The sequence below is a fragment of the Cyanistes caeruleus genome, chromosome 1 (assembly GCF_971803275.1).
Source record: "Cyanistes caeruleus chromosome 1, bCyaCae1.hap1.1, whole genome shotgun sequence".
Lineage (NCBI taxonomy): Eukaryota > Metazoa > Chordata > Aves > Passeriformes > Paridae > Cyanistes > Cyanistes caeruleus.
The window spans coordinates 132,102,686-132,115,569 of NC_141701.1; the positions used below are offsets into that span (position 1 = coordinate 132,102,686).

At 44.9% G+C, this 12,884-nt stretch overlaps 2 protein-coding genes across 8 annotated transcripts in view; one reads left to right on the forward strand and one right to left on the reverse strand.

Moving 5' to 3' along the window:
* The window catches only part of PTER (phosphotriesterase related), a 20,483-nt gene extending 16,424 nt beyond the window's left edge, over positions 1-4,059 (forward strand). For all 7 annotated transcript variants that reach the window (XM_086858996.1, XM_086858986.1, XM_086859025.1 and 4 more), the window contains one exon: positions 3,227-4,059. In XM_086858996.1, coding sequence (XP_086715122.1) covers positions 3,227-3,437 — 211 coding nt within the window. In that variant the 3' untranslated portion in view covers positions 3,438-4,059. The remainder of the gene's footprint in view (positions 1-3,226) is intronic.
* Positions 4,060-4,197: 138 nt separating this feature from the next.
* Positions 4,198-12,189, reverse strand: C1QL3 (complement C1q like 3). Its single transcript, XM_086859034.1, has 2 exons — positions 11,389-12,189; positions 4,198-6,931 (listed from the first exon to the last, which is right to left on the reverse strand). The coding sequence occupies exons 1-2, from the start codon at positions 11,974-11,976 to the stop codon at positions 6,752-6,754; spliced, it is 768 nt and encodes a 255-aa protein (XP_086715160.1). The 5' UTR covers positions 11,977-12,189; the 3' UTR covers positions 4,198-6,751.
* Between the last annotated feature and the right edge of the window lie 695 nt (positions 12,190-12,884).

Genomic DNA, 12,884 nt, shown 5'->3' on the forward strand with positions numbered 1-12,884 from the left:
CAGCATGGCCATTGATAAAAAAATATTATTGGTACTTGTTTTAAGACCATCACAGAGTGATTCTGCTTGTTGTTAAAAATTGTCTTCTATCATACTGAAATAATCCCATTTTCCCCTGCTGCTGTCATGCCATTAGAGCAGCATGTATCATTTCTTCTGTCTGACAGGAAGATGCAGAATCATAGTGTTGTATGAAGTTATTTGAGAAGATGCAAGAGCTTTTTTAACTTCATTCCCTGTCCTAATTCCATGCTGATCTGGTCACAGTTATACAGTCTGTAAAAAGGAAAAGACTGGAAATACTGCATTTACATTAGAATGAAGTACTTCTGTTTGAAACAGTGTTGGAAACTCAGTGCTGCTACTAAACATCATCAGAGCCTGTTGTATCTCCTCACTGGTTTGCTAACCCAGCAAAACTCATTGGTTGTTCTGGATGGATTTGTGTTTCCATCCTGAAAAACTGCCTTTTTTCTTCCAAGTACTTCATCACCTTTCCTCCCCCTGTCCTTTTGCCCTTTCTCTGTTTTGAAAGATGTGATTCCTGTTTCCTCAGAGCTCCCATTCTCCTCACACTCACAATGTGAAAATATTGGCCCCACTGGCAGGATACCTCTTCCCTGCTTTTCATCAGCACCTGCAGTCTCAGCTCAGCTGCACAGCAAATCTGTTGTGCTGTGCTAACACAAAGTTTTGCCAAGGAAATACATTCTGTACAGAAACTGTCTGAGAGAAGGTAGGATCAGCTGGGAATGGACAGCTCACTCCTTCCACTCCATCTGGAGGTGTGATGCTGCCATGCTGTTTGTCCACACTATTTGTGAGCAGTGAAGTGGCAGGTGTCTGAGGGGTGGGTTGCCATTCTGCCTGTGTCTTTTTACCTTCCAGAGTCACAAACAGGTCTTTCACTCTCCTCAATGAGAAAGATTCTATGATTGCTGATCACTAATGAAGTAACTTCTAGCTTTCCCTTACATCTCAGGCATAGCTTCCCTCCCCCTCATTGTCAGATTAATCTTGAAACAAAGCTATTTTCAAACTGTTCTAAGAAGGTGCTGTGGTTATTCTTCCACCCTCCCAAACGTTTGCTGCTGCTTTTCACACTAGAAATTGTTTTTCTTTCACACAGCACTCTCAGTCTTGCACTCGGTATTTTAAACTGTTGCAAGGAATACACAGTTCTCGCATTTAGAATGAGCAAAGTTGCTTTCTCTGCTGTGCCTCCTGCCGTCTCCTGTGCCATGGAAAGTCAGGATCTACAAAAGCACTGGGGAATATATAGAGAGGACTGGACTAGGCCTTGGTTAACAAGTGCGTGTTCAACCGTGTCAGAGTTTTCATTCCATCCATGATACTTGCTCAGCCACCGTTGTCTCTCCTGAAACTCTTTAGTGTCTGAGTATTTCTTGCAGCAGGCTGTTCATAGGAAGAAAAGATGAAAGGTTTTCTTCTCATTGCACAGTGTGAGTATGTGTACTTGGGTTATATGGATGTACCCACAGTGGACTAGGGATGGCTGGGGCAATCTCCTTAGGGATTTGTTTTGTAAGACAGCACCACAGAGGAAGAAATAAAATTGACCTCTAAATGAAAATGGAAAATACTTGTTCACGATTTTTCTGTTCAAAACACAAACTTCTGTAGTCATAATGTACCTACTTGACACAGTTTAGTTGTCTGTGTACTTTAGCAGTTTGGCTGCAGTCTGCTGCCAGTGCAGGCAAAGCACTGGCTTTTGTTCTGGGGCAGTTTGGAGTCAGAAGCAAGTACTAACTAAATATAGAGGAATGAGCAGAAAGGAGCAATAGATACAGAATGGAAAGGATCTGCCTCCCCAACCTGTGAAATTGGTCCAAAATTAAAGGATTCTAATAACATGTTTGGTCAGTAAAAACTTAGTCCCACCAGTGCCATTGCTCTTACTTTCTGGTTGGCTTGTGGTTTTTCTGTATTTCAGGCTGGAGGAGATTTCTGTGATGTCGTAAGACTATGTTTTTTGTAGTGTTGTGCACTGTATTGCACAGTGTATGGTGGGTTTTTGAAAAACAATAACATTTTACCAAATTCTATTGGTTTTGCCTGCCTTCTTCTGCCCATGCTGGTTAGATCCTGCTACATGTATCTCCGTGTAACTACTTGTAATAAAAACTGTCAGTAAGGCCTTTCAGATACAATGTGGATACTTGTAAGGGTGGTTGTTTTCCTGCTGATCAGAGCATTGTCAGGAAGGTAAGGATTAGAATTTCACAGTGCTGGCAAGTGAAGGAATTGGAGGCCTTCATGAGGAATGAGCACATTCCAGGGATGGTCTGTCAGTGCTGCAGTCCTGTGCCAAACTAAATGGAAGCTTACCGAGAAATTTAACAGTCATGCAATACAGGAGTGTAGACATCCACATTAAAAAAAATGATCTGATCAAGGGAGTAAGGCTACCTGAATGAAACATGGAACAGAAGGACTTGTAGCAGTCCTACTACAAGAGTGTGACCAGGATTACCTCTTTTTCCAAGCTGACTTGTCATTTTGCCAAGGCTGTTTAGCTGCACTGCCGTATTAATACCTTTTATTTCCTGGCAGTTATGCCTCTTATTTCCTAGTGCTGTGCTATGCCAGTCCTATTTATCTTCTTTAATGAACATCTTTGAAATGTGTTTTGATGATAATTGTCTGTATGGAGTATGACACTGGCAACTCCAAGTTCTTATTTACCTGCTTTGCTAAATGGGATTCAACCAAAGATATGAAAGTATTTGTGTAATTGAACCAGGCTCCTTTAAAGACCTGTCACACACAGAGTCTGGACATTAGCAAATGTAATGGGACCAGCTTTGTGGCACCAGCAAGAAGTAACCTGCTGAGAAAGAATTTATGTAGGAAATTATTATTTACTCATTTATATAAAACCTCTGTCCCATGCATGGTGATGCTGAAGTTCTTGAATTGCTCTGTGGACCTAATGGATCTGGAAATGCAGAGTCATGTGCCAAAAGGAAATAGTTTTACTTCTCCATTTTGATGTGTGTTTTCAGAGGTGGGGTATTTTTCATGCAATAAAAAATGCATTTTATTTTCAGGTAAATGTAAGGAGTGTATCCTCTAAGCACCTAAGTATTTTCTGTTCTAATACAGTCCAGCAGTACAGTGATGTAAGAAATATAAATCCTGGTGGGTTCCGTGTTGTTCCAGTGAGAACTTTCACTGAGAGGGACACTTCTAACTTTTGCAGGATTCGTATGCTGATTGATGAAGGCTATGAAGACAGAATTCTGATGGCTCATGATGTGCACACCAAGAACAGGTTGATGAAATATGGAGGTCACGGATATTCGCATATCTTTAAAAATATAGTTCCTAAAATGCTAATTAGAGGCATATCCCAAGATAAAATTGATAAAATACTCCTAGCAAATCCAAAGCGGTGGTTGACTTTTAAGTAGGAATAATGAATAAATATGCCTGATTTATAAGGAAGCTTGATAAAATTCAGATTTCAGTAGAACAGTTGTTAAAAAAAAAATCTGAAAAACTGAAAATTATTAAGTAGATGCAAACAAACGGATTATAACTTTTCTTTTTAATTAGAACATCAAAATTGTGTACTATCTCTACATTTTCTCCCTTCTGAAAGTTTTCTTATGAATGATTAACTGAATATGAGCATACTTACAGAATCTTTTCAACTGAAATTCTAAAATAATTGTTTCAAAATCGTAATTTAATACTGTTACTGAATGTTACCTCCAGACTACTACTGAAGATGCGTCATCCAGACTTGGAAGGAAATTATGGTTTTCAGTTACATTTCCTGTCTCCAGGGGCTGATTTTAATCTCTGTATTACTGTCAATCTTCTCATTACCCTTGTATTCTTTAAGTAATGCTTAAAGGTCTGAAACTTTTAATTAGCTTCTATAGACAAGAGAAGGCAAGAGGAATCTCAAATAAATCTAAAAAGATAATGTTTCTTTCTAGTTTAACAATTTACTTAGCTGTAACTGAAAATGTAAAAAATACATGGAAAAATATATTTTTGAATAAAGCATTTTGATCACCTCTTAAACTATGTGCAATATTATTACAGATGTCTTTTTCTAATTGCTTTAGTTTTTTTATCATGAACTTGGAGTCTCACAGCAATCATGTAAAACTTGACACATACCAGCTTCTTTTTGTAAGGATGCAACACCAGCACTCAAAATATATTACATAATACAGTTTTAATGAGTTGTAATAGTTATAACAAAGGTTGTGATATAAGTCTTTACAAATCAGTATATCAAGATATGATGAAAAAGGAAGAAATGTTTGCCTTATATGTGGTTTTCACATGAAGTGTGTTCTTTGCTCTTGTCTAACTTTAACCAGGGCAGGTGATATATCCAAAAATGGTCTTATCCAATAGCCTGATTTCAGAAGCTTCTTCAGATTTGACCATGTATGTCTCATAGTATTGAGCTTTATCAATAAACACCATAGTAAATGCACACTGCTGATTGTGAATGATCTCTAACTCTAGGTGCAGGACTGTTGGACACTAGGTAGGGAATCTCTAGCTACACTGCCGTGGGAGTGCACTGGCCAGCAACAGCAACAGTGGAGCAAACAGACAAGTCAGGTACACATCTGTTATTAAAATAATTGCCTCGTAGAAATTAAACAGGAGTAACCACTACAATGTACAGATATAGGCTGGCACTTTCTCATAAGGTAGAAGCATTAACCATCTGGTGAGATAATACACAAGCAGCTGGCAGCATGATGTCCCCTTGTAAACCCTGGATGAGATTGCCTGGCGATCCTCTCAGTCAGCCTGGGCTCACTCGGCATTTGTTTTGAATTCAACGACTCAAAACAGAAGGAGTAACACGTTCTGTTTAAGGTTCACTCATTCAAACCAGATTTTTAAGGAGATGCATAAAATCTCTATAGGCTTTTACTGAGTAGCCAGCACTGGTGAGCTTTTTTGTCAGAGTGGCAGACACTTTGGAAATTTTAGTGCAGATAAATCTAAGTTTGTACCCTTATTACATTAGACAAGGTTGGTTGTGGCAGAGTGTATGAAATAGCAATGCTAGGGATAGCTTCTATTACTCTTTAATGATTTATAGAAATGTTACCTTGATTTTGCTAAAAAGTTAAAAATAAATAAACGTAACGAAGTGTGATAAAGAAATTTGATAATCTTGCTGAAATTTGGGTTTAGAATGGAACCTGCAAGTTTTAACCTTAGAGAAATCACCTCCCAAAACAAAACAAATAATAAACCTATTTTCTGAATAAAAAAATTATGTGGACATTACTGCTATGATTGATTTTAAAGCATTTTTATAATTATGTATCTGTGTTAGTTTAATTCTCCAAGCCATTAATCCTCTATATGGATTAAGCTTCTTTGAGACTTTATATATCTATATCTATATCTATATGAATGAGAAAAATAGGTTTTAATACACACTTTTTTTTGCATGTAAATATCTGCTTTTTTCTTTGCATATGTGTTATCATTTTTTGGTAATATGCTTCTCTGTGTCCATCTCGTAGGCAGGCCTTACCACAAACTGGTACTAGCTTCCATGGAAAAGGTCTGACAGCATTTTCTCACGTGTCAGATCTCCCACTCTTCCTTTGTTGGAAAAGTCCCACTAACTTCAGTGAGACAAGACACCTAAAACAATAAAAGTTTTGACCCATTATATTCCTATGAAATTCTAGTGGAACATCTGCAGTACATTAATCCATAACTACTTTATTAAAAATAGAACCCAGGTACAGACTAAGTGCTAAGACTAATGAAGACTAATTGCTGCAAAGAAAACACTCTGCCTTAGTCTGATGTTGTGGATGCCAGGCTTTCTAAATATTTACACAACTAACCATCAAGAATGGGCCTGTAATAATTGTCTAAATATATATTTACATGTTTACAAATTAGAAGCCAAATCCCTTTTCCACTAATAGCTATGAGAGTTTTTCCATTTGCTTTGGTGGAATCAGGGATATGGTTCAATAGAATAGTTTGTCAACTGTTAATTTTTTCAGGGAAAATAGTATTTCTTCTATCTTTCTTTTTATTCTAGAGGACAGCTAAGGGAAAGACAAAATTTAAATAGCTCCACTGGATTGATTTTATGTTAAAAGTCTAATGTAAACCTACAAAGCAGGAACATTGAGTTAAGGCTTGAAGCTGATTACTTTCTAGTTTTAAGTGGAAGGGTAAGAAAAGTACAAGGCAAACAATTTCTTTGCAGAGAGAAAGTATATTTTGATTACCTCTTCCTTTTATTGTAAAATCATTCCTCACCACACTATGAGTGGACTCCAAGCATCATTGTTAGCAGGTAAGTCACAAGAACCAAAGCTGAAGTATGGATAAAGCAGCAAGATCATAACACATTAAAGTATCATATACACTGAAGAAATAACTCAGCGTCCTTAGGTGGGCTTTTCTTCCCTATAAAAATTTGATCTATGTAGAACTTCATTCACATGGACACTAACAATGAGGAAGTATTTGCTTTGGCGGAAGTGGATCGCACATCTGTTTAACTTGGTTTGTGGTTTTTAAACATAAGGTTTCTCTGTGTTGTACAGATGTGAATCAGGTAGCATTCGACTTTTCCCCCCACTGCTGAGGTGTTCGGTGGTCACTCTCTGCTGGGGTGCTTGTTTCATTGACTTTTGCCACGCAAATCCATCGTTTAGAAGAGCAAGCTTCATTTCTCGACTGGTTTGGTGGGTCTTTTTACTCATTATCAGTCAGCATAAATAATAAATCCAGAAAATGTGCTGTATTTGTTGTTGTTTCCTCCATGTGCTTTTCCTCCATCTAATTTAATGTAAACTTCATCTCCTGGCTCCAAGTGAAGAACCACGCTGTTACTGGCATAGTCGTAGTTCTGATCAGCATCCTGAGCAATTGCACTAGCTCGGACCTACATAAAATACAGAATAACTGGTTAAGAAAACTCAGGCAATTTTTCCTGCCTGGTGAAATTAAAGCATATCCTCAAAGTTTTATTTAACATGCATGAGTTACTACTTTAAACATCTGGCTATGTATACTGTAGCTTATTCCTATGGCTATTGCTTATTTTCTCCTACTGTACTTCTGAAACTAAAGCAGTAATATTTTCCTTTCTCAGTCATCCAATGAATACACAACTGCCTGATCTTCTATAGATGTCTGGATCCTTTTTAAAAGTATTTGTGAGGATAGCTGGAGTTGGGAAAACTGGATCTGATCATGTGCCAAATTTACACTGGTGTGACTTTTGTATCAGTGGGACAAGTGATTGACAATGGTGAAGATCCACAGAGAGGCCCACAAGGCCCACAGGGAATTCCCAAGATGGACTTTTTTCAGAGGCAGTTTATTGTCATAGTAAGTAATAGGCTCATGCTGCAAAGACTACAAGTACACCACCCTCCACACACATGCACACAAGCAGTCTGGGTTTGGAAAAACCGCTATTACCACATTTCAGTAAGCAAACATTTAATTTCACTGTTTTGAAGAGATGCACTTTTGAAAAAATCACAGGCAAGTCACTATTTGCTGTAAGAGGTTTTTGGAATTTACAAGTCATTGAAGGCTTTTCATTTGCAACTTTCCCTTAAACATACTTTTCCCCCATTTCTCCCTTGGTGTTCTACTACTGATTAAATTTGACATTTCATGAAAACTGGAAGTAATCTGTAATTTCAAGATATATGTTAGTTTCCAGCAATAAGCAGCCTGTGCCATTGCAAGTCTCCAAATCATTTATATATAATTTGACTCTGTTTGGTAAAATATTTAAACATGGTTGTATGTGATTTATTTCAGTGTAACACGTCATCTTCTTGTTGCTTGTCTTTGTTCTAGTGTAGTTACAGAGCAGTAAAAGATTTAGTGGCATTGCAAATCTGAACTAAGTAATAATGCATGACTTGGCGTACTATATGTGGGATTTTTTCTGCTCTGAACTGAAAAAATAGGCTATAAGTCACAATTTTCCATGGATTCCTTTCAAAGTTTACATGATAAATTTCTAAATTAAATTTTCATGTGATATGATTTCACATTAATATTGAAATGTTAAAAAGGAGGGGGTTCTTTTACCATGCAGGATCTTACGGCATTATGCAGCTTAAAAATCACAGTAGGTGGAAATTCTTTATGCATCCTCTAAGAACAGTGAGAAAGGCTGCAAAGGCTTGCAGAGCTGTGACAGGCTGCAAATTTAAACTGATACATGGCATGATGAAAAACCCCAACTATTTCAGGACTTCTTGATCCTGACTTGCCTGGTATTGTTTACAGAGGTGATCTATTTTGCTAGTTTTTTAAGCAACAATTATTCTAAGTACTGGATGTTTCCTTTGGAATAGTATCTGGCAGGGCAGAGTTGAAGGCTCTGGGCCATTAACCCTGGAAAGACCTTCCAGAGAAATAACAGACTGAGATGGTTGCTGGCAGTGAAAATGGAAAGGACAAATGGGGAGGAGTGAAAAGGCTACAGACAAGGTAGAAAAACTTTCACAGAGAACTAGTATCTTGCATAATGGTGAGAAAAATGGTTTAAAGGAATTTTCAAATTCCCATTTACTTCCTAATGAAATGCTACTTTGTGGATTTGTATAAAATCTTGTGGATGATAAGGGAGAATTCAAATTACATCAGTGACTATCCTAAGGGAGTCAGCATGTGGACACTGGCTACAACAGCCAGTTCATTTTTAAGAGTCTACATAATACATCCTGTCTGGGAAAAAAAAATATTCTGGGTATTGAAAGTCTAGAAACCAAAATGCAAATCTTACTGCCCTGTGTGTAGCAGCAAAGCTCCTGGATGCTATTCTTAGTGGGTTTACCTTCTTGCTTGGTTAGCCAGAGCAATTTCTTTATGAAGCCTAGGAGAACAGTCTCAAATGAATTCTCAGTGAGTGTACTGCTGCAAGAGGGTAAGTGTATCTCCAAATTAAAGCATTATGAGAAATACATTTCACAAGTTCCATGTAAGTTCTTTCATGAAGCTGCACTCTCAGCCTGCACACACATACCTAAGCTGTGTGACCTCAGCACTTCCCTCTTCAAGCTTGATAACCATTAAAGCAGACAATGTGGTAACACTGGGTACCTTGAGGTTCCACGTACATATTGCTTAGGAATGGTTTTGGGGTTTTTTCTGTAAGTCATACAATCTTTAATGTTTTGGGTTTTTCATCGTTAGAGAACACTGGATTTATAATGTTGCCTTTGTCACTCCATCTAACTACTTACTTCCAAAATTTCTGAGCTTCCTTACAAATATACATAAAAGCTTGTCACATCAGAATTTAGCATTTCAAGTATAAATCATAATCACTGAGACATTAAAACTGTGGGTCGATTTAAAACCATTTATATGCAGGTATTTACCTAAGTATCTTGTATATTATACACAAATTTACACCCTCTTTGGGTGGTTTTTTTTCTTTCTTCTTTGAATAACTTTGAATATGAGTTTAATTTGTCTCACGCCTGGAACTGGAAGTACCTATATTTGGAAATAGACCTCAGGTTCAATTGAATATTTCTAATCGGACACTTCTTTAAAACTACTGCTACATATTCATTTTTCAGGGTTTGGGAAAATAAACACTCTACATTATAAATAGGGGTAAAAGTGGATCAATTCTTTAATTGTAAGTAAAATTGTGTTCCTGCAGTGAGCAATATTGCTTTTGTAGGAGGATATCAAAGTGAATATATTAGGATGTACTTTGTTTTACTAGTCCTGCTTTATCTGCTGAGACAGTATTTATGGTAGACATTTTCTAATTTAATTAATTGCCACCGATGTCCTCATTATTCCGTTTTCACAGTCCTTCTGAGGAGCCATAAACAAAAGGTTAAGTGGCGTATCAGATTAATTTACTGGCCGCCGCCGCTCCCGTGTGCGCTGAGCACAAAGGGCCGCCAGCCGGCCGTGCTGGGCGGGGGAGGAGGAGACGCGGCACCGAACGAGCCTTTCCGCGGCCGCCAGGCACGGCGGGGACACGGGGTCCCGTGTTCGGTCCTAGGGACACGGCGGGGAGCCGATCCATCCCCCGGCCTACCCCGCCGGAGGGCGAGCAGCCCAGGGAGAGCGGCAGCGCCGGCTCCCGGCTCCCCGAGCGGCCGGCCCGCCCTGCAGCCCCTGCGCGCCGGGACGGCTCGGGCGCTCAGGGACCTGTTGAGCCGGCGGTGCGCGGCGGGTCCCTCGGGGACACGGCAACGATTGGGCACCTCGCACTGTCCCCGGGCACCCAAAGCCTGGAGGGACGGCGGTGCCTCTAAACGCCGTAGGAATTAGTGCCAGCCTAACCGTGTCTGTTAATTAAGCACAGAAGAGGCGCAAAATTGCGAAGGATGGCTCCCCGGGGCAACGTAACAGGCACAACCCCTGCGAGAGCAGTGACTATGTTTATCCTAATTAAAAGGGATGATTCCTCTGAATTTCAGACGACAGCATAGCGATGCCTTTAATTATTTCCGATGTTTCCCTCCTGCCCACGGAATGCCGGGCTCTCCGGACAGCCGGTGTGCCCCCCGGCACGGCCCGTGCCACGGCTCCGGCCCGCCAAGGGCTCAGGCGTGCGGCCGCCGAGCTCGCTCTTTCACCAGCTCTCCTGACAGCGAGAAGAAGCCTCCCTCCCCTCCGGGGCCTGAGCGTGTCGAACCCGGAGCCCCGTCCCGTGCCGTGTCTGCGTTCCTCCCACTCGCCTCACCCTTTCCCCACGCAGCACCAGCCTATCCTGAGCTCACCCACCGGCCCTGGCTCCCTTTTCTTGCCGGGGACTTTCCCCTCCCCGAGGGAGCGCCGGGCTCCTCTTGCCCCTGCGTGGGCAGCGCAGTTGTACGCCCGCCCCCCGCTCCCGTCCCGGCAGAGCTGCGGGCAGCGCTCCTCGGCAGGGGCGGTGGCCAGGGCGGGCCGGGAGCTGCTCTGCTCGGGCTGGGAGCGGCGCCTGCGGCACGGCTCTCGGAGAGGAGAGCGCGTCGAGTCCGCGTTCACTCAGCAGCCCCGGCGGCCTCGGCTCTGCGCGGAACACCCGGTCCCACGGCAGCCTTCGGGCACCCGAGGCGGAGCGGAGCGATTTTCCCCGCAGGTTCCCCGCCAGCTGCCGAAAGGCGGCCGCCGGTCCCCCTCGGCCGCTTCGGGCCGCCCGGGCTCGGGCTCCGCTCCCCCGGCACGCACCCGCGCCGCCTCCGGCGGTCTCCCGGCTCCCCCTCCTCGGCCGCTTCCCGCCCTTCCGCGCCGCTCCGCCCGCTGCCCGCACAGCGCCCGCTCCCACGGGGAACCCCCTTCGCCCGGGCGCCGCTGCCCTCTGCCCCCGGCTGCCCCCGGCTGCCCCCGGCTGCCCCCGGCTGCCCCCGGCGCGGCGCCCACCTGGTTGTTCTTGCAGAGGTCGGCCCACATACTGGTGCCGTCGCCGCCCCGCATGAGCACATGGTAGGTGAAGAAGTAGATGCCGGGAATGGAGCAGGTGAACTTGCCGGTGGTGGGGTCGTAATGGTTGCCGAGGTTGGTGACCACGTCGTCGAACTTGAGCACCTCGTAGCCCTCGTGCTGCCGCTTGAGGCCGGCGTAGAAAGCGATCTTGGGGACGGTGCTGTAGGTGGCAGCGCTGATGGCCCCCGCCGCGTTCAGCCCCGGCGCCCCGGGGGGGCCCGGCAGGCCCTGCCGCCCCGGCTCGCCCTTCTCACCCGGCGGCCCCACCGGGCCGGGCGGCCCCGGCTCCCCCGGCGGGCCGCGGGGGCCCGCTTTGCCCGGCCGGCCGGCCTCCCCCTTGGGCCCCTGGATGAAGGTGGGCAGGGACTGCATGAGCCCGCGGTCGGGCGTGGCCGCCGTGCTGGGCGCCTTGGTGCCGCCGTAGGGGTCGCAGACCATGCGGCAGGTGCCCAGCATCTCGTAGTGCGCCGAGGTGCCGGCCGAACTGACCAGCACCGGGATGAGGATGACCAGCAGCAGCACCATCACCACCCCCAGCGCTCCGGCCGCGATCAGCCGCCGCCTGCTGCCCACCAGCCGGCTCAGCGCAGGGCGATCCTCTTGTCTGCTTTTGGACAAAATCTTGATGGTTGGCGGGGTTCCTCCTCAGAGCCGAAAAAACGCCGAGCCCGCTCGAGCTCGGCTCCCCTGGGGCTCGGCCGCCCTCCCAAGGGCCGCCGGTGTTGCGGGGGCTCCCGCGGGTCGCGGCGCTCCGCTGCGGCCGCTGCAGCCGCCGGGCGGGAGAGGGAGCGGAGCGGGAGAGGGAGAGGGAGAGGGAGCGGGAGAGGGAGAGGGAGAGGAAGAGCTGCCGCCGCGCCCCGGCCGCCCGCACTTTTATGCTCCCGCTGGCGATCGACTTTTTTTTTTTTGCAGGCTGTGCCAGTCCGAGTCAACTTTCCCTGGAACTTGCCTTTCCTCTCGCGATCGCCCCGCTCGCCTCCTCGCTCTCTCTCTCCCTCCCTCTCTCTCTCTTTTCGCAGAGACGACAGTCCTCAGCGGGGACGCGCCTCCCGGCCGCCCGGTGCCCGCCGCCCGGTGCCCGCGCCGGAGCCGGAGCCGGAGCCGGAGCCGAAGGGAGAGCGGGATCCTGCCCGGGTGCCACCTGCCAGGAGAGGAGGAGGCTGACGAGCGCGCTGGAGCAATTTATAGGCACCCAAAAGCGCAGGGGAAAGGGGAGCTGCTTTGGCATCTCATTCCAGCATCTGCTCTGCTCTTCCCACTCACAGAGAGTTTGGCATTACTCTGGCAGTGTGGGAAATATATATTTTTTTTTCTTTTCTCCCTCCCCCACCCCTCCCGCAAACGGATGAACAGCGAAATCGTGAGCCTCACTCACTAGCTGCATCTTGCGATGACAGCTCTTTCTGAAGCAGACCGAAAGGAAGAGATGTGTT